This window comes from Sciurus carolinensis, chromosome 3 (genome assembly GCF_902686445.1).
Source record: "Sciurus carolinensis chromosome 3, mSciCar1.2, whole genome shotgun sequence".
In the NCBI taxonomy this organism is placed as follows: Eukaryota; Metazoa; Chordata; class Mammalia; order Rodentia; family Sciuridae; genus Sciurus; species Sciurus carolinensis.
The window spans coordinates 108,950,942-108,977,691 of NC_062215.1; the positions used below are offsets into that span (position 1 = coordinate 108,950,942).

At 35.4% G+C, this 26,750-nt stretch overlaps 2 protein-coding genes across 3 annotated transcripts in view; one reads left to right on the plus strand and one right to left on the minus strand.

Moving 5' to 3' along the window:
* Ccdc148 (coiled-coil domain containing 148) overlaps positions 1–26,750 on the minus strand; it is a 327,462-nt gene that overhangs the window by 99,286 nt on the left and 201,426 nt on the right. The window lies entirely within an intron of this gene.
* On the plus strand, positions 18,089–20,753 carry LOC124980947 (kinesin-like protein KIF23). The gene is given in 4 exon segments (XM_047547037.1): positions 18,089–19,468; positions 19,471–19,514; positions 19,516–20,315; positions 20,374–20,753. Coding segments are annotated over 4 exon segments (2,553 nt in total). The 3' UTR covers positions 20,703–20,753.

Here is a 26,750-nt window from a genome sequence, read left to right on the forward strand (position 1 = left end):
CTTATCAGATAAAGTGGACTTCAAGCCAAAGTTAGTCAGAAGGGATAAGGAAGGACATTTCTTATTACTTAAGGGAATCATACATCAACAAGACCTAGCAATCATAAATATTTATGCCACAAACAAAGGAGCATCTACATCCATCAAACAAACCCTTTTCAATTTCAAGAATCAAATTGACCATACCACAATAATACTGGGTAACTTTAAAATGCCATTGGATAGATCTTCCAAACAGAAACTAAACAAAGAAACTATAGAACTCAATGATACAATCAATATTTAGATTTAACAGACATATATAAAATATTTCATCCATTATCAAGTGAATATACTTTTTTCATACCAGCACATGGATTCTTCTCTAAAATAGATCATGTCATATGCCACAAAGCAACTCTTAGCAAATACAAAAAATAGAGATACTACCTTGCATTCTATTAGATCATAATGGAATGAAATTAGAAATTTATGGTAAAATAAAAATAAAAGCTACTCCAAGACCTGGAGACTAAATAATACACTATTTAATGACAAATGGATAGCAGATTACATCAGGGAGGAGATAAAAAAATTCTTAGAGGTAAATGAGAACAGTGATACAGCATATAGCAATACAGCAGATCAAAATCTCTGGGACACAATGAGGACAGTGCTAAGAGGAAAGTTCATTGCACTGAGCTCATTTCTTAATTAAAAAGTGAACAGATAATTGATCTAACATTACATTTCAAAGCCCTAGAAAAAGAAGAACAAATCAACACCAAAAGTGGTAGAAGAAAAGAAATAATTAAAATCAGAGCTGGAATCCATGGAATTGAAACAAAAGAAACAATTCAAAAAATTGACAAAACAAAAAGTTGATTCTTTGAAAAAATAAATAAAATTGATAGACCCTTAGCCACACTAATGAGGAGAGGGAGAGCAAAAACTCAAATTACTAAGGTTTGTGATGAAAAAGGAAATGTCATGATGGACACTAATAAAATACAGAAGATAATTATAAGCTATTTTGAAAATTTATATTCCAATAAAATAGGAAATCTCAAAGACATTGACAAATTCCTAGAGACATAGGATCTACCCAAACTAAATCAGGAAGATGTACATAATTTAAACAGATCAATTTCAAGCAATGAAATAGAAGATGCCATCAAAAGCCTACCAACCAAGAAAAGCCCAGGATTCTCAGCCAAGTTCTACAAGATCTTCAAAGAAGAACCAATACCAATACTCCTCAAATTACTCCTTGAAATCAAAAGGAGGGAATCCTTCCAAACTCATTCTGTGAAACTAATATCACCCTAATAAAAACCAGACAAAGACATATCAAGAAAAGAAAACTTCAGACCAATATCCCTGATGAACAAAGATGGAAAAATTCCTAATAAAATTCTTCCAAATTGCATACAAAAACATATTAAAATGACAATGCACCATGTTCAAGAGGGGTTTATCCCAGGGATGCAAGGTTGGTTCAGCATACAGAAATTGATAAACATAATTCATCACATCAATAGGCTTAAAGATTAACATCATATGATCTTCTCAATAGATGCAGAAAAAGCATTTGATAAAATACAGCACCTCTTCATTTTCAAAACACTAGAAAAACTAAGGATAGTACAAACATATCTCAACATTGTAAAAGCTATTGATGCTAGGCCAAAGGTCAACATTCTAAATGGAGAAAAATTGAAAGCATTCCCTCTAAAAACTGGAACAAGACAGGGAGACCCTCTTTCACCACGTCTATTCAACATAGTCCTTGAAACTCTAGCCAGAGCAATTAGACAGACCAAATAAATTAAAAAATACAATAGGAAAAGAAGAACTCAACTATCACTATTTTTCAATGGCATGATTCTATATTTAGAGGATCCAAAAAATTCCACCAGAAAATTTCTATAATTAATAAATGAATTCAGCAAAGTAGCAGGATATCAAATCAACACCCATAAATCAAATGCATTTTTATACATCAGTGATGAATCCTCTGAAAGAGAAATTAGGAAAACCATCCATTCACAATCGTCTCAAAAAATAATAAAATAAAATACTGGGGAAATCAATCTAACAAAAGAGCTGAAAGACCTCTACAATGAAAACTAAAGAACACTAAAGAAAGAAATTAAAGAAGACTTTAGAAGATGGAAAGATCTCCCATGTTTGTGGATAGGCAGAATTAATATTGTCAAAATGACCATACTACCAAAACTCTTATACAAATTTAATGCAATTCCTATTAAAATCACAATGACATTCTCCATAGAACTAGAAAAAGCAATCATGAAATTCATTTGGAAAAATAAGAGACCAAGAATAGCAAAAGCAATACTAAACAAGAAGAGTGAAGCAGAAAGTGTCACAATACCATGTCTTAAACTATACTACAGAGCTATAGTAACAAAAATAGCATGATATTGGCACCAAAACAAACATGTAGACCAATGGTATAGAATAGAAGACACAGAGACAGACTCATGTAAATATATTTATCTCATACTAGACAAAGGCACCAAAAACATATATTGGAGAAAAGATAAATTCTTCAACAAATGGTGCTGGGAAAATGAGAAATCCATATATAAGAAAATGAAATTAGACCACTATTTCTCACCCTGCACAAAACTCAACTCTAAGTGGATCAAGGATCTAGGAATTAGACCAGAGAACTCGTGCCTAATAGAAGAGCCCAAATCTTCATCATGTCCCCTTAGGACCTGACTTCCTTAATAAGACTCCTAAAGCACAATAAATAAAATCAAGAATCAATAAATGGGATGGATTCAAATTAAAAAGTTTCTTCTCAGCAAAAGAAATGATTGATAACATGAAGAAAGAGCCTACAGAATGGAAGAAAATCTTTATCACATGCAGGACAGAGTGAACACTAATTTCCAGGATATATAAAGAACTCAAAATATCTTAACACCAAAAAAAAAAAAAAAAAAAAAAAAATCCAAGTAACCCAATCAATAAATGGGCTAAAGCACTGAGCACACACTTCACAGAAGATATACAATTAATCAACAAATATATGGAAAAATGTTCAACATCTCTAGCAATTAGAGAAATGCAAATCACAACTATTCCAAGATTTTATCTCACTCTAGTCATAATGGCAATTATCAAGAATACAAGCAACAATAAATGTTGGCAAGGATATGGGGGAAAAGGTACAATCAATCATACATTGCTTGTTGGACTGCAAATTGGTGCAACTACTCTGGAAAACAGTATGGAGATTCCTTAGAAAACTGGGAATGGAACCACTATTTGACCCAGCTATCCTATTCCTGGGCATATACCAAAGGATTTAAAATCATCATACTTTAGTGATGCAACCACATCAATGTTCATAGCAACTCAATTCTCAATAACTAATCTATGGAACCAAACTAGGTGCCCTTCAACAGATGTATGCATAAAGAAAATGTAGTATATATACACAATGGAATATTGCTCAGATTTAAAGAAGATTGAAATTATGGCATTTGGATGGAGTTGGAGAATATCATGCTAATCGAAGTAAGCCTATCCCAAAAAAACCAAAGGCCAAATGTTTTCTCTGGTATGTGGATGCTGATCCATAATGAGGGGCGGGGGGCAAAAATGGAAGAATGGAGGAACTTTAGATTGGTTACATGAATGGTGTGACTCTGCATCGTGTACAACCAGAGAAACGAAAATTTGTGTTAAATTTGTGTTCCATTTGTGTATAATGAGTCAAAACGCATTCTACTGTCATGTATAACTAATTAGAACAAAAAATAATAAAAAACATAGAGAAACAAGCAGATATTTTGCTTCATAATGGAATTCCCATGATTATTCTTGTCAAATAAATAAATAATGAGTCCAATCAAATCTCTAGACCTACCTTTCAGGTTATAAGTGATTCAACCAATAGAGAAACATATTAAGTATTAGTATAGGGGGAAATAATCAGCAAAAATATAATTGAGAAAGTTTAAAGGACTTCACCTCGTTATAAGGAAAAAAAGAGGGAAGGATGACTATGGCTTGAAAGAGATTTGATATTAGGATTATCTTTGAATTCTAATTCAAATAAATCAAATGTAAAAAGAAATTATGAGATAATTAGAGCTATTTACTGATTGGTTAGTTGATGCTGTGAAGGAAATATTGTTGAAGTTTTCAGGCATGATAATAGTGTGTTTATGCTATGAATCCTTTTAATTTTAAAGATATGAACCACCAGATCGATAAAAGTGGGGTAACTAATTTATTCACTAATTTACCTAATTCAGTCTTCCCTGTAATTTGCAAGTCTAAAGGATGTTTCATCTTCTTTCTAGAAAAGATTGTGTAAATTTTTTAAAAGAATGCACACACCATAGAATCCTGAAACAGCTTAAGTTCAACAATTAAAAGTCAATGGTTTGTAGAATCCGGGTAACTTATACGAATCATGTACACACACACATATACACAAACACAAAGAGGAAAGAAGAAGAAATGTTAGGTGGGGGATACCTACAGCAAGGTGTCAGTCTTAAGAAACTAAATTGCCTCCATTTAATATCAGAATCATAGGAATGATTGGGGAGCCATTGAAGTTTACCTAGTTAATAATTCACATTATTTGTAATTTTAATCATTTTCCCTCCCCAAATAAAATAGGAGTGTTGAAGCCATAGTTGTAAGATCTGGACAATGAGAAGCAGGCTCAGTAGCAGCTGGTATCTAAGCAATAAGGTAAAACTGGGCTTTTCAGAATGCACAATGGATAAGGCAAAAGGGATGCCATTGAAAACAAATTCCCACCCAGTGGATCCTCACAGAGATAGCCAAGGGGTTTGGATGGCTCCCATGTGGAGAGAAAGACAACCAATTATCTTTTTTTCTGAAGTGCCTAAGAATAGGAAAGCTGGCAGGTGGGCAAGAGAATCAATGTTAGCATAATAGACCAAAAAACACAGAAGACCTCTGAGTGAACCATGAGCAAAAGGAAAAATAGACCCAAAGAACATTTTAGCAAATTTATTTTTAAAGATTTGCTAATTATATAGCTTTAAACAGAGCATGTGAACAAAACTGTAACAATAATAACCACAAAAAAATCACCTCAGTGGTAGTCAGATGTACATTTTAAGGAACGCATTATTTAAATTATTGGCTACAGGACATTTTTTCATGTCTTCAGTTAATATTTTGTTTTATATTCCTGCCAAGTGTACCATCTTTGAATGAGATCTTAACCTAACAGAGGACAAATAATTTTGAAAATATAATCATCTAGTACAAATATAAATTGAGTGTTTAAAATGAAAATGGTTAGTAGCATTACATGTACTCCTTGCTTTTAATGAAAAGCAAAATGTTTCAAGTGATGTTAATAAATAACACAGAGGGAAAAAAAGTGTTAAAACAAAAAAAAATCATGAAAGTTTCAAAGGTATAATTGAAATCAACACCAGATTAACAATATTAACATAATTTTATAACAAAATTGAGGACTTTGAAAAACTCTTGTCAATATGATATAAGGAAATAAATATTGAATACCTGCTTTTTAGTCCCATCTCTGCCACTAACCAGCAATATTGTTACTTTGAACAAATGGCTCACCCAGTTTTGTCACATGTTAAAAGGGAAGGACTGGGTCAGGTCACCTCTTTATTCCTTTAACTTCTATTATTCTATTTTGTGTTTTCCTTAATAGAGAAATCATAATAAAAGACTTACTCTAATATTCTTTAACAAACAAAATTATAAAGAAAATGTCAGTATTCTGTGGGTCTTTTAAACAATTATAAACAAGTTAACATTAATATTATATTCTATCAGTCGTGTTTGGAAACATTGTGGATATGGTTATCTTATAAGAGTAATCAAAAGAAGAACCAGAACCTACAACAACCATAATAATGCACTAAAAATAGATATTTATGAGAGCTTATTGTATACCAGATATATACTTATTAAAGTGTTAAATACATAGTGTGATGCAATTCGGAAGCAAGCATGTCTGTCTCCTTCATTCTTCATCTGCCTAACATCTACTAATGCTTCTCCAGTCTAAGCTTAGATAGCATTCAACCCAAGAAGTCTTCTCTAACTCAGCAAGTTCGGGACAGGCACCTCTTCTCTACTTACTAGCATCTCATCCCTCTTGTATTACAACACACGTCCAATCTTTGGAATGCCTGTACCCACAATGGGTTACAAACTTTAAGGGCAGGATCCAACTTTATTCATATGCTGTGTTTCCAGAGCCTACCACGACATCTGAAATATACTAGGGTTCAGTAAATACAGAGTTGGTACATGGATAAGGCTCTGAGACTATACTTGGAAGTGAGGTAGACAGTATTTTCCTTCTACCCACTTTTGAAAGAAAAAGTTCCCCACCATGTGGGTTACCACTTTCTGGTTCCTCCATAATGGAGGAACCCTCACTTTCCCAAGTCCTAGCTGTGTTGGTGCTTCCCAAGTTTCATTTGTGCTTGTTGGATAGGGAAAATATTCAGAAAGTACATGAGAATTTTCAACTATGAATTCAAAATCTTTTAAGGTTTTTGTAAAAAGTAGCAAGCAAATCCCTTCCTGTGTTGATGTTACTATAAGTTTCTAAATTCAGTTTAGTTGAGTAAACTTCGAATTTTCAATTTATTAAATCTTTAACAGTTTGATAGCTTCGCTACATTTTTTCCAAATGTTCTACCATTTTCCAGTATTACCTACTTTTTTAATCTTATGTGTTCCATTTATTTAAACTTTGCTCATGAAATAGACTACCTGAGATGTTGCATGTTATTAAAACTTTCTGTTCTCTACTTGGCATTGTTGCTTAGCAGAAAGATTTGTTTTTTTTCCTCTTGGTTTCACAATTTTCCCTCGGTTTCTTGAGTAACTTCATAAGTGCATTTTTATCACATCTCTTTGATAACTGCTTTCCATTTTCTGTGGCTTTTTATTAGTCTTGGTAGAATCTCAAAGATTATTCACTATTATTATCTTAAGTGTTCCATATCCTTTTCTTTTCAAATAAAATCACATAATGTTTCCTTTAATTGGGTCCTGGAGGGCCTAACCTTAGTGTAAAACAAGATTTTTAGAGGAAGAAACAACTAAACGCTAATAAGCAGAAAATAATCAGAGCTATTTCTTCCTAAGGGGCAAAATTTACAAATCTATCAGTCAATTTTATCTATAAAGCTGACAAAACCAAGTTGTCTAATAGAAAGAGTCAGAAATCTGGAGTAGGAGTAAGGAACTTGCTTGCCTGTTGGCTATGATGTCTTAGGAAATCACTTCCCAGTTCTGGGCCTCAACTTCCCTTTTGATAATTAAGAGGACTAGGTTAGTGGTTTTCATTAATAGAGTATAAAATCAACTTTGTGGCTAGCATTTAGCATTTTTCATGTAAGAGAAAATAAAAAATAAAGTGTATCACATGTCAACATAGTAATACTGCTCCAAGAAACTTTTGTTTCTATTCTGTGTGTACCTGCTCCTTTGTGATGTAAAATACACTTCTCACTATAGGTCACAGTCAAAGAAGCTTGAAAAACACACCTGGAAACTCTGTATAATCCCTCCCAATGCAAAGATTCTATGGCTCCATGATCTAAAGACTAAAAGCTATTATGACACCAACACTGAGCACAGTCCTTATTCCTTCTGCAATTAACTCAGAAGCACAGTACAGCTGACAGAAACCTGGTTGTGAAGTCATAAACCAGAGTTTGAGTTCTACCTCTGTGACTTATTAATGCCATTCCCTAGAGCATGTTGCTTAACCACTTAAAACTTCAGGTTTATGTCAAATGGGCTAATAATGATGCATACTTTATAGGGTTGCTATGCAAATACCATTCATTTGCACAAGCCAGAAACTTGGGAATCATCTGGATACAGCCTGTCCCTGACACTCCAATTCCTGTCACTTATACCTCCTGCCCATACCTCCTGACCATCTCTTCAACCCATTTACTTCTTTCCATCCAAGTAACCAACTTAATCCTACAAGAGCCCCCCACCCCACACCCATTCTTGCCCCCTTTTACTTTGGGAGGACAGAATGATTATTTTCAAAACACATATTTGATCACTTTCCATTCCCTGCCCACACCCTTTTCTCCTTGCCTGAAACTTTTAGTCGTTTCTACTGCTCTTAGGATGACGTCTAAACTCCAGGTTATGGACAATAAGGCTGCCAGGGTTTATTCCTTTCCAGGACTATAGCCCCAGTGCTTAGTCCCATACCAATTACCAACTCACCCTCTACTCTCCAGGTACACCCAGTATCTTACAGATCCCTGTACAGGCTATATTCCCTCCAGCTCCATGGTTGTTGTGTATGCTATTTCTTTTGCTTGGAATGTTCTCCCTTGCCTCCCTTCCTTCCTGCCTCTCTCCCCATTTTTCTTACCAATACTTATTCAGACCCAAAGTCTGTCAAGGAAGCCTTACTCACCACTGCATGAGATAAAGCCCCTTTATTAAGTGCTCCCATAACATCTTATTATCTTTTGTGATATTTATCATAGTTTGAAATTACACATTCAGTTTTGTAATTACGTGACCAGTGCCTATTTTCTCACTAGACTGATCTTCTTGAAGATAGGGACCATAGCTAATCACCTCACTCTTATATCTTCAGTGCTTTATACCACCTACCACCTAATAGATGTTCCATAGTTATGTTTGAATGAATGAGTAAATAAGGTAAGAAAGCAAAAGTACAGCACAAATTTTATTTATGTTCCTGGATTACTGCACTCAGTTTCCCAATTTTGGACCAGTTTGGCTCAATGGATTCTGTACACATCTATTAAATAGATATTCACACATATTGCCCTTCCTGCTCAAAACTCTTAACAGTAGTGACTTTTTACCTACCACTTCCACTGGCTTTACAGCTATTTATTTGGATACAACCTGGTTCAAAATGAAGACCAAAAAAAAGGGAAGAAGACTCAGTCTTTAAGGCACGTTTGCACTTGACCCTACACATGTAACTTCAACGTTCATGATAGCAGGTGCTTGTCTTATGCACTGTTCTAACCCTACTTGTGGAACAGTGCCTACTCCCACAGAGGTATTCAATGACTTTCCTAGGTAAATGAAAAAGTATTTTATACTAGTCTAATCTCTAAATATCAGGGTCTGATGACTACAGCAAGGTTAACACATGGGATTTCACAGTTTCAATAGGAAATTTTAGACTGAACAATTCCTTACACAAACCATATTTCCTTCCACCTATCTTCTCACCCTGAAACCTCTCTGGCCTTTTATCAACGACATAGGTAGAACTCATTAAGGTTTTACACAGCTGATTGGACCTAAATTCAGCTTTGGACAACTCACAAGAAAGAAGGAGGAACTAGAATGTTAGAGAACAGAAGCATTGAAAACACATTAAGACCATACTCTAGGCTATATACTCTAAGAAGGGGAGGTTGTATTAGTAAGTTTTCCAAGAGTGTGACAAAATGTCTGAGTCAATCAAGTTATAAGGAGGAAAAATTTATATTGACTCACAATTTCAGAGGTTTCAGTACATGATTTCTTGGCCCAGTTGCTTTTGTCCATAGTGAGGCAACATGTCATTGCAGGGAGCGTGAGTGGAACAAACTCCTCACCTCATAGCATTCAAGAAAGAGCAAGAGAACAGCATCCCATAATTTCCTTCAAGGTTCTCTCCCAGTGACCTAAAACATCCAGCTGGGTCATACCTCTTCAAGGTTTCCACCACCTTCCACCAGTGTCAAACAGATGACTAAGTCTTTATTGGGAATGTTTCAGTTCTAAATTATAGCACAGGTCTTGAGAAAGGTTAGGCTTATACATGGATACAGTTATCTTCCCCAGTGGAAAAGGGCCCTGATTTGTTCTCCTTTCTAACTCCCATAGAAACTATCATAATGCCTAGCAGACAGCAAATGCTTATTAAAAGTGCATTAAATATATCTAGCACTTCATTATTTGTTATTAAAAAGTTTGCTCATCAACCACTCCACATGCATATTTCACTTCCCAACTCCATTATACATTCCATGGAGTCTAAAATCAATTCTTATGCAATTTTTATAACCCATAAACTCTTACCATCATGCTAAATTCAAAGAAGACATTCAGTAAAATTCATTCTTAAAGATATCTGTGATTTAACAAACATGCTTCAAAAAATTTGAGATAACTTTGTCCTGAGTCCTAAATTTAATTTCAATATCAAGGATTATCCATAAAGTCACCCAATCTCAGATACTATTCTCTTTTGATCCCGTGATTATTAGCTTTTATATTTTGGACTATGGATAAAAACAAAGTGCAAATAAAATACCTAGCACAAGGCAGTTGCCTAATTAATGCAAGAGAAATAGATTACCATGAAGAAAAGAAGTTATCTATAATCCTTTCCTGTAATTAGGGCTTATGACATATAAAAGGAGAGAGTGAGAGATGTGTGTTATATAATGTAAGTAAACATCAGTAAACAGTCTTAAATTTACAGGTTTATGCTAGCCTAACCATCCACCTTGAAACTCTGACATTCCCTTAGAGTTATTATTTTAATGAACCTCAAGAGAACTGCTCATAGATCAGTAACTACTGGAATACTTTTTTTTTTAAATGAGAATAAGACCATTTTGGAGTTATGAAATGGAGACCACTGCTGAGAATGAAAATTAAAGAAAGTGATTATATAGTGTGATTAAAGTGATTACATTTTATGGATTTCCTAACTTATAGGACCCAAATAGGAAACCTTCCAAATAGAAACCCTTCAGCTCAGTTCTTTCTAGACAGAACACAGAATCAATAGCAGATAATTTAAGGAACTTGGCAGTACTTTTAATCTCTTCACATGAGGAACACATTACATCTCACCTATACAGGATGCCAAGAAGGAAAGTCAAACAGAGATCATAAGAAGATTAACTGGGAAAAATCATAAAAAAGAAAGTGACTTCTATTATCATCAGCAGAGCCCTCTTAATATGTGATGTTATTCAGCAACAAATATTTCAAACTAGATATAGTGCATGTTGATATATGCTTACTGCCGAAATACTTTTTTCTAGAAAGAATATACTGGGAAAAAAGAAGCAAAATCTTCAAAATAGAAAAATAGGAGGCGAACAGGGAGGATAAAGGGGCAATCATATACATGCACATGGATCTCACTCAGAATCCCCCAGAAAATGCTAATTGAAATTATACCTATCAGTTGCCTGAGCATTTACTGGATGATAAATTCTGTTGTCTTGAACTTTTTCAAAAAGACACTAAGAGGCAGGATGCTATACTTGTATTATAATATGTTTATGGAAATAGGAAATTGTATTCTTTTTCATAAAGCCTTAGTAAACCTCTGAAATGAATGTTCTGAGTAGATAAACACTAGAATAATGTGCATTATTTTGAATTCATTTGTTTTATGTTCGAGATGTAGCCAGTTTTATTTCTAAATGACAACTCCACTAAAGCTCATTTACACATTTCTCCAACTTTCCCAATCCTCTAATGACTTATTCTGCATATGTTTCTCAGAGGAATAACTATGACCTCTCACATAAAACTCCATACTATTCAGTCAAGGAGACAAATCTGTCCTAATCCATAAAATCATATTAAATAGAACATATAAAGCATGTTGGTGTGAATCTAATTGCTACTTATGCTGAGAGATTTAGAAATTTGAATTTTGTCTTTCAAGTCTATGTTCTATTACATGTTTCCTGCTTACTGAAAATCACCCTCAGCTAGAAAAAAGATGCTGTCATAACAGAGCTAATGGAATTGACCAGTAATTCTACACATCATTATGTACAAATGTCTTGGTTTTTTCAATATTTAAAATTACTTTGTTTTTTAAAAAATCAGATGAGTTATGGCATTCTAGTTTTCTTATGTGTGTGATTCCCCTATGTCTCTTACGAATCACAAAGGCACAGGATCTAATCCTTAAAATATCACCATTCGTATATAAATTAAGGTATATATTCCATGACATTAACTGGAAAATATCTTAAACTTATAACTAAATAATTACATATTTTAAAAAGTTAGTAACATATCCAAATTAACACCAATTGTACATTTCCATTGGAATGTCCTCTGTGCACCCTCTGATGTTCTCGGAGTTCAGTTTTTGTTTATTTCCTTGTCACTCAACCCCCTGGGCTCCAGTACTATAAGTGTGCTCACAGCTCCCAGATCTATGGCTCCAGGTCCATACATCTAACCACCTGTTAGGGAGCTGACAGATCTCAAAAAGCAACACATTCAAGGCAAACTATGATCCTTTCCTCAGACTCTGTACACCCTACCTAGTTTGAAGGCATTACAAGTCACCCAGTTGCCCAAGCCAACAGTCATCCAAAACTCCCTTCTCTCCATTGCCTTTCACATCCTGTCACCAAATCCTACAAAGCTACTAACTTCAGGTACACTGTCACCATCTTTTTCTGAATCTGACAATTCTTTCCTACAAGTTCCCCATTTGCAGATTTATCTCATGTCAATCCATCCTCCGTATTCACATTTGACTAATCCTTTTATGTTACAAAATCCGAATGTATTGTTAGTCTGACTCAGGCCTTTCAATGGCTCCCACTGTCTCCTGCAGAGGCAGAGGAGCTCAAGGATCTGCAGCATCCAGGAAGATATTGAAAGCAAGTAAAGGGGATTGGATGCAAGACAACAGTGGTGACCGTACTGTACTCAGATAGATAAGAACATACTTCACTTAAAGTCACGTAAGTGAGGCAGCTGCTTTTCACCCCAGCCTGTAGTTGCCTCATAGGAATGAATGTAGACCTTGAGTCATCAGATATCTTGTTGCAAAAGAAGCTGTATTTTCATGCCAACTGTCCCAAATTTTAATGTTGAAATATACCCACATTTAAAAAAACAAACACGTAATCCCTAACCTAATATTCAGATAATCAGTTCTCAGTCTCTTCTTTACTGAATAAAGCCCCAACTCTTGGCACAACATACCAGGTCACCCTCATGTGTCAAAGAATGTTTCTTTTCTCTCCTTGTATACAAACTGTCCTACCTATACCAAACTACGTGCAGTTCTTCAAAAATGCTATGCTGTTGTTAACGCCCCTGGCTCTGAACAGTCTTTCATACTTCTGTAATGCCCTGCCACTCCTACCCACCTTCTATTTTAACAGAAAATTACTACTTACCTTTCCAGGTGACTCAAGCTTCTCTTTCTCTATAAAACCATCCAGACCCAGTCAGACAAGATAACCATTTTGTCATTGATGTCACTTCCATGTCTAGAACATATACTTCTTCTAAACTAATCACATAGAACTGAAATGATTTGTTTTAGAGTTACCTCCCTTATCAAACAATAGAGCTATATACAGGCAAGGGCTTTGTGTTATTCAGTTTTTATATAGCCTAGTAGTGAATACATGCATGTTGAGCATGCCTAATTGGAAAATCTGAAATGTCCCAAATCCAAAACATTTTGGGAACAGTAATGATATTACAAGTCAAGTATCAGGATGCCAGAATTTCACACCTAACCTCATGTGAGAGGTTACTGTCAAAATGAGTTAAATATATTGTATAAAATTACCTTTAGGCTATGTGGCTTAGGTATATATGAAACATAAATGAAATTCAAGTTTAGACTTGGATCCTATCTCTAAGGTACATGCAAATATTCCAAAATAAAAAAAAAAAAGGAAAATCAAAATGAAAAGCAATTATAGTCATAAACATTTAGTAATGAAACTAATTAGGAGATTAGTAATTATATAATTTTTCCCAGTTTGTGAGAAAGTACTAACAATAAGGAAATGGATTAAAGATTTTTATTGATATCTGAAAAAATTTAAGAATTTAATTTCACTTTCATATAACTATAAAAACTTGAGCTTTAGTAAGAAAAAGAAAAAGAAAAAAACAAAATTCTAATCAGTCTTTTCTCCCAGACTGTGCAGGTCTTCACTCACAATGCAATAGCTTCAGCTCTGTTTTCTATCCTATAATTTTGCCTTTTCCAGAATGTTACATGAAAGGAATTATATAGTATTTAGTCTTTTGGGTTGGCTTCTTTTATTCAGCATGATGCATTTGAGATTCATCCGTGTTACAGCATATATCATTCTTTGAGAAGTATTTCATTACATAGATGTACCACAGATTGTTTATCCATTCATTAGTTGTAGGGTATTTGGGTTTTTCCAGTTTTGGGTGACATGCAAGATTTTGTGTAAATACATTTTCATTTTACTTGAATAAATACTCAGTAGGACTGGTAGGTCATGTGGGAAGAGTATGTTTAGCTTTATTAGAAAAGGCCAAGCTGTTTTTCCAAAATGGCTCTGCCATTCTGCATTTCCACTAGCAGTGAGTCAGACTTCCAGTTGCTTCACATCCTTAACCAGTACTTGATTTTGTCAAATCAGGAGGGTTAGCTTTTTGGGAAGAGAGAGATGATTTAAGTCATTCTTACAGAGTACAGTGGTACTCTTAGTGTGGCTTTAATTGACCTCTTTTAAATTATTTTTGCTTCACTTCTCTTTATTATCCGACATCTGTGTTCTACCTCACATCCTCTTGACCAACCTTTTTCTCCTCTTCAGCTTTACTGAGGTATAATTTACACATAAAATTGAGTTAATTTAATGTACACAATGTGGTTATTGGATATCCTAATATTTTGTGAAATGAATACCACGATCATGTTAGTTAATACCCAGTTACCCTGTTTTTTGTTTCTTTTGTGGTAAGAATATTTAAGTAAATTTTAAGTACTCAATTCAATATTAACTGTAGTCACCATTCTGCATACTCGATCTCTGAATTTATTTATCCTATAGCCAAAAGTTTATAATCTTGGACAAAAATCTCCTTCTCCCTCATCATATCCCTGCTTTGATAACCATCTTTCTATCTGCTCCTATGAGTTCACCTTTTTTAGATTCAACATTTAAATGAGAACATATAGCATGTATATTTATCTGTGACTTATTTCACTTAGCATAATACCCACTAGGTTCATCCACGTTGTCACAAAAGGTCAAATTTGCTTCTTTTTATGACTTAACAATATTTCATTGTATGTCATATATTGCATTACATGATAGATGGATAGATAGATAGATAGATAGATAGATAGATAGATAGATAGATAGATCCATCAGAGAGACTAATAAGTTGGTGAATGCTTGGGCTGTTTCCACATCTTGGCTATTGTGACAAATGCTGAAATGAACAAGGGAGTACAGATATATCTCTGTAGTGCTGATTTCATTTCCTTTAAATAGTGTGAATGTTGGATCCCATAGAAGTATTTATTTATTTATTTTTTGGAAACTCCATAGTTTTTCCCATGATAACTCTACCAATTTACATTCCCACCAGCAGTATGTAGGGTTCCCTTCTCTCTGCATCCTTGCTAGAACTTGTTATATCATGTCTTCCTGATAATAGCCATCATATTGAGTATAAGGTGAAATATTGTGGCGATTTTGATCTGCCTTTTCTTTATGACCGAGCTCCTTTTCATGCCCCTGTTAGCTCTTGGCCAATCTTTTGACTGCAGCTGTTTATGGCAACCAGATGCTCACAGGTATGGCCCAGCAGCAACTCAACCTCACCTTACTTGCACCCTATCTTCTCACTTTCTGCCCCAGGGTTTCCCTGACCCCTGTTCCCATGTGGAATCTTTGTAAACAGCTATTCATTCTGATGCATGATTAAACCTAGAAATACAAGGAAGTTTATAACCTATTGGGTAACTCTTGACCAATACTGGATGGAAGGCCAAGGTTACATACTCTTCTCTTCCATCTCTTAGAGGAATATTTCTAAAACACATTCTCTGTGGCTCCTTACAAGATCACAGTGGGAATGAACATGTCACTTAGAGTAGCAATCAGTAAAATAGTGCATCTTTGGAATGGCTTTCCTTCTTTCCTTGTTAGACTCCTTCAAGGCCCCTGTTTTCCTTATTGTGATCATTTCCAAAATAAATTACCTGCACATAAACCCTTGTTATAAACTATGCTTTAGGAGAGGTCAGACTAAGTAACCTTTGGAAAGTACTTTAAGGGATAACAGAACAAAGTAGAACCTATCCAATAGTCTCTGTAAGAGGAACACTTAAGTACACATTCTTTTCTTCTTTGGTATTATTTTTAAGGTATTCCTTCAATCATAAGGCATAAGATTACAAAGTTATACTGTCAAACTGTTGGATTTCTAATACTTAGGTATGTTCTTCAATTAGAATCATAAAAGATGTGAATATAGTACTTTAGATTTGTTGAAAAGCAAAAACAAAAAAAGCTGTTAGTTAGCTAGACAACATAAATATTTAATTTTATTATCCATTAAATTAATTTGTAAATTTGCAGTTTTATTATACTTGCACATTTGTGATACAGCTTTATGGGAATAATATGAAAAACAACTGAGGCATTGGTTTAGTCATCTTTTTGGCTGCTGTGACTAAATGACTTGACCAGAACAATTTTAGAGGAGGAAAAGTTTATTTGAGGGCTCACAGTTTCAGAGGTCTTGGTCCATAGAGAGTCGGCTCCATTCCTAGGGGCTCAAGGTGAGGCAGAACATTACGGAAGAAGAGTGCAGTGAAGGGAAGCAGCTTACATGACTAAGAAGCAGAGAAAGAGGGATTCCACTCTCCAGATACAAAATATAAACCCCATAGCCATGCCCCCAATCAATCACTTCCTTTGGTCACACCCCATCTACCTCCAGCTACCACTCAGTTAATCCCATCAGGGATTAATTCACTGATTAGGTTAAGGCTATAACCCAATCATTTCTCTTCCAAGCCTTCTTGCATTGTCTCACACATGAACTTTTGGTGGACACCTCACATCAAACCATAACGGGCAGCTTGCCTAAGTGCAGTCTCTTCCAGAAGAGGGTATTACTCTAATACAATGTTTCATGTCAGGGCTGAAGAGAGGACATGGGTGACAGAGATTCTTGTGCATTTAGGACAGAAATAAAGTAGAGAATTACTTTGTTTTGAATGAACAACAGAGTCCTTGATTCTGATAATTCCAGGCACTAAAGCTATACTTCAGGGGCTTAGATGAAGCTCACACCTAAGAAGCACCCAGACAGAAAACAATTTATGGGATCTTGGTAAGGTTTGGATTATTGTCACTTCTGACAATAGATATCATTTCTCCTTATTATCCACACAAAAGTAGCTTTTGTTAATGACCACAAGAAAGCTAGCCTATTGGAAAAGTTAGATTTCTAAGCTCTTTTTAAATTTATTTTATTTTATTTTTTTATTTTTACAGACTGCATTTTGATTCATTGTACACAAATGGGGTACAACATTTTGTTTCTATGTGTCTACATGATGTAGATTCATACCATTCGTGTAATCATACATGTACATATGGTAATGATGTCTGTCTCATTCCACCATCTTTCATACCCTGCCCCCCTCCCCCTCTCACTTCCCTCTCCATCATACAAAGTTATATTTCTAAGTTCTTGATTGCAATTATAAATATGTCACCTCTTTTTGGCACAGATTTCAAGCACGAATACTTTGCATGTATGTGTTGATTATATCTATAGGCACGGCTGGGGGCTAATTTTCCTATTTAAGAAAGCATTCTTACTATTTTTAAACAAGGTAAAAACTGAATTATTGATAGGTAAAAGCCATATATGCATACCCGATTAGAGGATCACTTCTGGATTTTATTTAATGGCTGTAAGTGTCATCAATAAATGCTAGGGAAACAGTTCCTGAGAAAAATAAGTAATCTACTTTGGATTTGATTTCAGATAAAAATGTGTAAGACAAAATTATACATATAATTGCTTAATGTTTATGATAATTAAACATTGTGAACATGTATAACATATTGCCTTTGTGAAATTGATCCAATCATTGCTTCAGTATAATCATTATTGCCTTCACTTTCATCAACTAGTAAGATTAGAAAAGCAGACTTTTGAGCGCAGCGCCTGAGTCGTGGAGTACTGCTTCCCGCCGTGCCCCTGCACCCTGCAGTTTTCGCCCCCGGGTCAGATAGAGCTCAGCGTTCCCCGCGCGCGTTTGGGCAGCACGAAGCCTGCTACCATGAAGCCAGCGAGAGCTAAGACGCCCAAGAAACCTCTGGTGAAAAAAGGATCCCAAGCAAACCTTAAAGACCCAGCTGGGGTATACTGTAGGGTGCGCCCACTGAGCTTTCCTGATCAAGAGTGCTGCATAGAAGTGATCAACAATACAACTGTGCAGCTTCATACTCCTGAGGGTTACAGACTTAACAGAAATGGAGACTATAAGGAGACTCAGTATTCATTTGAACAAGTACTTGGCACTCACACCACGCAAAAGGAGCTTTTCGATGTTGTGGCTAATTCCTTGGTAGATGACCTCATTCATGGCAAAAATGGTCTTCTTTTTACATACGGTGTGACGGGAAGAGGAAAAACTCACACAATGACTGGTTCCACAGGGGAAGAAGGGCTGCTTCCTCGGTGTTTGGACATGATCTTTAACAGTATAGGGTTATTTCAAGTCAAACGATACATTTTTAAATCTAATGATAGGAATAGTATGGATATACAGTGTGAGGTTGATACCTTATTAGAACGTCAGAAAAGAGAAGCCATGCCCAATCCAAACACTCCCTCTAGCAAACGACAAATAGATCCAGAGTTTGCAGATATGATAAATGTCCAAGAATTTTGCAAAGCAGGAGAAGTTGATGAAGATAGCATCTGTGGTGTATTTGCCTCCTATATTGAAATATATAATAATTATATATATGATCTGTTGGAAGAGGTGCCATTTGATCCCATCAAACCCAAACTTCCACAATCTAAAATGCTTCAAGAAGATAAGAACCATAACATGTATGTTGCAGGATGTACAGAAGTAGAAGTGAAATCTACTGAGGAGGCCTTTGAAGTTTTTTGGAGAGGACAGAAAAAGAGACGTATTGCTAATACCCATTTGAATCGGAAATCCAGCTGTTCCCAGAGTGTGTTCAACATTAAATTAGTTCAGGCTCCCTTGGATGCAGATGGACACAATGTCTTACAGGAAAAAGAACAAATTATTATAAGCCGGTTGTCCTTGGTAGATCTTGCTGGGAGTTAAAGGACTAACCGAACTAAAGCAGAAGGGAACAGATTACGGGAAGCTGGTAACATTAATCAGTCACTGATGACACTAAGAACATGTATGGAAGTTCTGAGAAAGAACCAAATGTATGGAACTAACAAGATGGTTCCATATGGAGATTCGAAGTTAACCCATCTGTTCAAGAACTATTTTGATGGGGAAGGAAAAGTGCATATGATTGTGTGTGTGAATCCAAAGGCTGAAGACTATGAAGAAAGCTTGCAAGTCATGAGATTTGCAGAAGTGACCCAAGAAGTTGAAGTAGCTAGACCTGTAGACAAGGTGATATGTGGCTTAACCCCTGGGAGGCGATATAGAAACAAGCTCGAGGAGGCCCAGTTGGAGATGAACCATTGGTTGCCGAAGTGGTTTTACAGTTTCCCTCCTTTGCCGTCATGTGAAATTTTGCATATCAATGATGAGCAGACCCTTCCAAGGCTGATAGAAGCCTTGGAGAAGCGGCATCACCTACGACAAATGATGCTTGATGCTAATACTTTTAAAACTTTGTTGCAAGAATTTGACAATGCCGTTTTAAATAAAGAAAACTACATTCAAGGAAAACTAAATGAAAAAGAAAAAGTGATCTCAGGACAGAAATTGGAAATAGAATGACTGGAAAAGAAAAACAAAACTTTGGAATATAAGATTGAGATTTTAGAGAAAACAACTACTATCTATGAAGAAGATAAACGCAATCTCCAACAGGAACTTGAAACCCAGAATCAGAAACTTCAGAGACAGTTTTCTGACAAATGCAGATTAGAAGCCAGGTTGCAAGGCATGGTGACAGAAACAACAATGAAGTGGCAAAAAGAATGCGAGCGTCGAGTGGCAGCCACCCAGCTGGAGATGCAGAATAAACTCTGGGTTAAAGATGAAAAACTGAAACAGCTGAAGGCTACTGTTACTGAACCCAAAACTGAAAAGCCGGAGAGACCCTCTCGGGAGCGGGATCGAGAGAAAGTTACTCAAAGATCTGTTTCTCCATCACCAGTGCCTCTTTCTAGTAACTATATTGCTCAGATTTCCAACGGCCAGCAACTCATGAGCCAGCCACAGCTACATAGGTGTTCTAACTCTTGCAGCAGCATTTCTGTAGCTTCCTGTATTTTGGAATGGGAGCAGAAAATTCCTCCGTACAACACACCTGTCAATGTCACCTCTCTTGCAAGGCGTAGGCAGCAAGAGCCAGGACAAAGTAAAACTTGTATCGTGTCAGACAGAAGGCGAAGGATGTACTGGACTGAAGGCAGGGAGGTGGGTTCCTACATTCAGAAATGAGGTAGAAGTAGAAGAGGATCATGGCTGCAGGGGTGATGTTTATAAAACAAGGGGTGGTGGACAATCTGTTCAGTTTATTGATATTGAGACCTTAAAACAAGAATCACCAAGTGGTCAAAAACGAAGATCGTCCACAGTAGCACCTGCCCAACCATATGGTACAGAGTCTGAATGGACCGATGTAGAAACAAGGTGTTCCATGGCTGTGGAGATGAGAGCAGGATCTCAGCTGGGACCTGGATATCAGCACCACACGCAGCCCAAGCGCAAGAAGCCATGAACTGACAGCCCCAGTACTGAAAGAATATTGTGATTTGTGTTGGTAATTTCTCCAAAGCCATGCCAGAAGCAGTCTTGAGTCATCTTGTAGAATTCCAGCTTTGTGGAACGTCACAGACCTCAGCTATAGCATACACTGGCCTAGAACAAATTTTCTCCTTCAGTTCCAAAGACATCTACGATTCAGCAAACTTTGTGTATTATATACCTTGCCATATTTAATGTAAATAGAAGGACCTCCTCTGTTTTCTTATTGCCGTATGAACTTTTTTTTATAATGCTATTTTTTTTTTTGTACATTTCTTGTATACTTATAAACTCTAATTCAAGCAAGTATTTGTCTTGGGTAATTAAGGAAGAATATATCTAGATCATACTTTTTTATTCTGACTTTCAACTCTGGTCTGAGTATTTCTTAAGGTTTTATAAACAAACACTGCTATTGATTAGCTGCAAGAATGCACTTTAGACATATTGGACAATTCAAACTTTCAAAGTAAAGATGTCTGACTGGCCATCAATAAAGCCATTTTAGGAAGTTGTCTTGAATTTTGTATGTATATATTCACTTTCTGACATATATGCCAAAAGAATTAAAATAAAAGGCACTAAGAAATAAAAACAAAAAAACAAAACAAAACAAAAAAGCAGACTTTTAGCTACTTTGGGGTTTTATCTGTAGTCTACCAGATCACTCAGATAATAATCTATACTAAATGAAGAGCTTGCAATATGTCTAAATTAAAAGAAAACCAAATAAAATGAGACAAGTGAATATTTTTATAGGGTTGTAGCTATCATTTAAATAATATTCCTTAAAACCAAACTTACTAATTTTGTCACAAAAGTAAGTTATTCTTGTTTCTCTATCTCCCTAATCACTTCAGTTTGGAACTTTTAATCATCTTATATCCTCTTTGCCTCCTGATAGTAAATTAAGTTATGTTAATTCATCCTTCATTTTATTTCACCCTTCTTTTCCATTTCCTCTCCTCTAATTCAAGACAAAAAGGCAGGTCTGATGCTTGCTCAGCTGGTTAATCTTAGGACCAATTTTAAGTTAGCACTAAAAAGACTTGAAAATTAAGACAGCATTCTAAGAGGTTTTAATGAGATGTATAGTATGAATTTCTGAGGAAATCTAAATGAGCTATCACTCAACTTCAGACTTAAGAATATCTTGGAACAATCTCAGGGACAAGAGAGCACATGCTAGAGATGAAGGTCAATATATGGGTCTAAGTACTAGTTGGTCTCCTTGATGGAGGAAAAGGTTTTCAATAATACCTTTCTACACCTCTGGTTATGGAAGGTGAAGAACAGTTCCTAAATAAATGGAGTATTAAAATATCCCTGAATGAAAATCAAAAAGATAGGAAACTCTGTAATGCCTTAACTATATGTCAGGTATGAAACTCTAACTGGGCAGAACTTCAGAATCCGTAGCCTGGTAGAGTAGGACACATGGTTCCGTGCCAGAGTGAATGTACAGTATCTTTTTACAGAGGACAGAGTAGCCAAATGAAGTCTGATATGGGAAATTCATCTTGGAGTGTCCAGTCAATATTCAAGGAGAGCTGACCTAGGATTTAGCACACCAACCTCCATTCTTCTGCTCATTCTGTGAGAAAGATTTTAACAATGAAATTCAGAATGTATCTCTTCAACCTTAAAAACTCATCTCAGAAGTTAAAGATTTTCTATAAGTAGGTGAGGTGATAGGTATGGTAATAAATTTGAGGTGACTGTTTTACAGCATATACAGCTATCAAAACATCCCACTGTGTTCCATAAACATATACAATTATTATTTATCAATTTAAGAAAAGAAGTCTAAGTCTTAGAGAGATAAAAGGTAGATTTATGGCTTTATTTTTTTCTTTTAATGTGAAATCATGACTTTGGGAGAGACTTGAGACTTGAGAATTTGAGAGGTGAATGGTCAAAAAAGATTTGCTTTATATACCACAAATTATGATTCTAGGTGAGCATTTATAAAGATTTAGAAGAAAATTTCAATTGAAGTCATACAGACCTGATATAGAACATGTCAAACTACAAGGAGATGAGGATGAGTTAAATATACATTATGGTGCTAATGGGTCTGATATATAGGAAATAACAGTGAAGGAAGTATTTGTTGAGATGGGTAATAAATAACAATATATCCCTAGTGTGCCCAGACTTCTTCAACCTGTGGTTACAAATGACATCCCATTAACATTTGTGTACAAATGCTATTGCTTCATTATCCTCATCTCCTTCCACAATACAGTGTCTCCAAATATTTCTACTGTTTAACAAAGAATATGTTCACAGGTATGTCTGACGGGCATTTGCCTTTCTTCTTAGCAGACATCAGGGGAGAATCTGCCATCTCTATTTGGCATTCACTAAAGAGAGCAGTTGCAGAACCGCTCTCACAAAAATTCTCCATGAATGCCTTCTCCTAGTGCTCACAAAGCCACCACACATTGAGGTGTAGCAAGTCCTGCATTCCCTCCCCTATTTCTGGGCCACAGTGATTCTGGGTTTCTCATAGAAGTGAGTCATTCTCAATACTTCCTGATTGAAGGACTTAGACACCATACCATTCCTCTACAATTATCTCTCATTCATTTGCCTCAGGCATCTGAACACCTGAAGATATGCATGACATGAGATTATAGGCTCAATCTAGGTTTGCTATACTATACTCCCTGAATATGTGGTATGTTCTAAAAACATTATAAGTCCCTTGGAGAGGATCTCTACAGCTTCCTGGTCCTTGTTCTGGACTCAGAGCCTAAGACCGTTGGACTCTATGACTACATCCTATGCTAGAAACTAGAATTCATCAAGTCTTGCAGAGACTTTAAGACTTTACTTGAATGTCCCCAGATATCATAAACCTCTAGGTACAAATAAAGTTCCTCTAGTCTAGGCTCTAGCTATTTAACATGTGGTCTATGAACCAGGAGCACAAGCATCACCTGAAAGCTTGTTAGAAATGCATAAGCTCAGGCTCCACTCCAGAATCTGCAGTTTAAAGAAATTTCCAGATGATTCATGTTTACATTAAAGTATGGAATGTGTTATAGACTGAATTTCTAGATTTTTTTTTTCCATTTTAAGAAATTAGGTCACTGATAACAATACTATTCATGGAGCTGAATTATTTAAGTATAAACTTCTGGATCCATCTGCATCTGCAGCTGTCATAGTCACTGATTATACATATAGGTGCAAACATCTGACAATTGTGAGTTCTGGTGATGTCACACCTAAACATTTACACACTGAGATATATATTATTTTATACTTGATTGTTTTATTTTTTATTTATTGCTTTTATTATATTGACTTTATCTTCAAACTACATGTATAGGTCAACTGTGTTTTCTATGGATTTCATTTTGAGAGAATAGATGAGTTATTCTAGAGTATTTGTTACAAATAGAAGACATTGGGTTCAAGTGAATTGACTTCTACAACCAAGAGTCCTGGGAAGCCATTTCCACAAGCCTTAAGCAGGGAAGTAACATGGTCAGATGACTTGTTTCACATAGATCCTTCTAGTGACTGGAAGATGGACTTAGGATCCCAAGACTGTGTTAGGAAATCATTGTGGGAGACTAGAAGAAAAACAGGATAAAGAGGATTCTTAGGAGAAAAGATAAGATGATTTCAAGAAAGTAAAAGTTCAGCAGAGTCAAATAGATTTATACAAATTATATAAATTAGTAGATAGGTTAGCCACAAATAAGACCAACTCATGGTCATACTTGGCATGAGTATGGAGGGAAAGAAATATGGAAAAAGAGAAAGTGGAAGAAGAAACATTTTTCTCTTTTTCTTTTATTCCTATCTTTCTGAAAGTGATCCTATAGATTCTGGGAAATGGCATTGCAAAGAATCTGCAAAATAAATTCTAGCCCCAAATAACATGCCAATGAGTTATGTCATTTATGGTAAGACAATTTTCTGTGACTCAATGATCTTATCTGTATCTTAGTGACAATAATTTGTCTTCTCCCATAAGATAACTTTGATGACAGAAAATATATGTCAAAGTATTTTTCAAAGTTAAGGATGATAACTAATTTATTATTGGTATAGTGTTTAGGTTTAGACAATATAGCAAGTTTCCATTCAGAGAATCTGTAAGCACAGATGGATCCATGCAACATGGTTCTAGTTAGAAATTAGGTCTTTCCTTTCAAAACAAAGAAAGAAAGAAACTTTTGATATTAACACTTCTTTATGACTTCATGCTAAGGAATTTGTGTAAACAAGGGGCCTAAATGTTCTGTGGCTTTTTGGAGTCTCTTTTTTCTTCAAATCCCTGTCAATCTCATTTTGTAATCAAAGTATATTCTTTGGAGACCTTTGGTGACAGCTGGAAGTCAGAATTACAGTTGGTTATATTTATTCAATGTATTTGGTAAAAGATTCTAGATGGGAAAAATTTAAATTGAAAAAATCTCTGGAGAAATGATAATTGCTTTGGAAAAGTATAAGTAGTCATGACGACTCTGAAAAAGTACATATTATGATGATTGTTTCTCTCTTAATGGAACTTCTAGAGAGGATCCCCTATGTAAATCATCAACAGTATTTATCAGTAACCAGAGTTTTATGACCTGAGCATCTAGTCACTTTAAAATCAAAGAATTGTCTTTATACTTAAAGATTCCTGACAGATTTTTCTTTCTTTTTTTTAAAGGATGCCCAATTTGTCCTCCCACCCCAAAGTAAAACTGATTTAGTTAAACAGAAGTCTTAGCATGTAAAATGATAATATTTAATTGTCAATTACTATTTGACTTGAAGTTTGCAGGTCAGAATGAGACACTAAGAAGTTCACTGGGTTTGCATTCAAAATTGCCTCTTTATACTATTGAGACTTTAAGAAGGGGCATAGAGTATTATTGTAAGTGAGCTGAAACTCCATACCCATACACACAAACTGGCATTAACCTTATCACGGAGGAGGACTTTCCTTCAGTAATTTTAACTATTGTAAATTAAGATGGTACCCAACATAATCATTTATGTACAGATAACATTATACTGGAGTAGACTTTGAAAAGGTCTCCTGGGTCAGACTAAGCCCCATTATTTTAAATGTCACACATTTGTTCTAGAATATGTATACTTTGTTAATATAACAAATGGAAGAAGTATATGAAACTTCATGCTAATTACCAGCCTATAAATACAAATTCCAAATGGCCCAGCTAACACTGGAAATTCACTCAAAGATGCAAATCCACTACAAAGCTACTAAAATTGCATTTTTCATGCAAATCATAGAATTCTAGAGCTGGAAATAATTTAGTCCAACTTTTCCACAGCTAAAGAAATTGAGGTCATGGATATTTGTCCATATCTACACAGATAGTTAATGCTAGGGCAGAAAGTAGAATTAAAGAAACTATCTTAAGAAGCAGAAATTGTTAAGACTAATTATAACCACAAATCCAATTAAGGCTTGCAAATTAATATTACAAATGTAGTAAATATATGTCTTTATTGAATAATATTCCCAGAGTCACTGCCTCTAGTTGTGCAGGGTAAAGGAATGCACACCTCAACTCAACAGGGTATTGCCATTTGCATAGATTGAAGTTGGGGAGTAGACAACATGAATGACTACTCATAGCAGGCTTGACTATTATTTTATATAAGTTCTTTTGAGGATTTGGGGAGCTACTATAAATCACCCTATATTTCTTGGAGGTAATAATGACTATTTCTGATACCTATGGTTTACACCTACTGAGAATGTTCCAAATTAGGCTTATGTTTTGTCCTAATTAAGGAGAATAATGATTGAGCCAAGTGTATTATTACCATTTCCCCCTATAACTCTTGAATGGGGAAAACAATGGCTAAGTGCTATGACATGTTTACTAAGTGCCAAGGACTGTGCCATGTGATTTGTACCTAAGGCCTCTTTTAATATAACAACACAGTGAGTTAGATCTTTTATATTCTTGATTTTTATACATAAACAAACACAAATTTAGAGGGTTTAAGTAACTTGTTCAATGTTAGTAAGTTAATA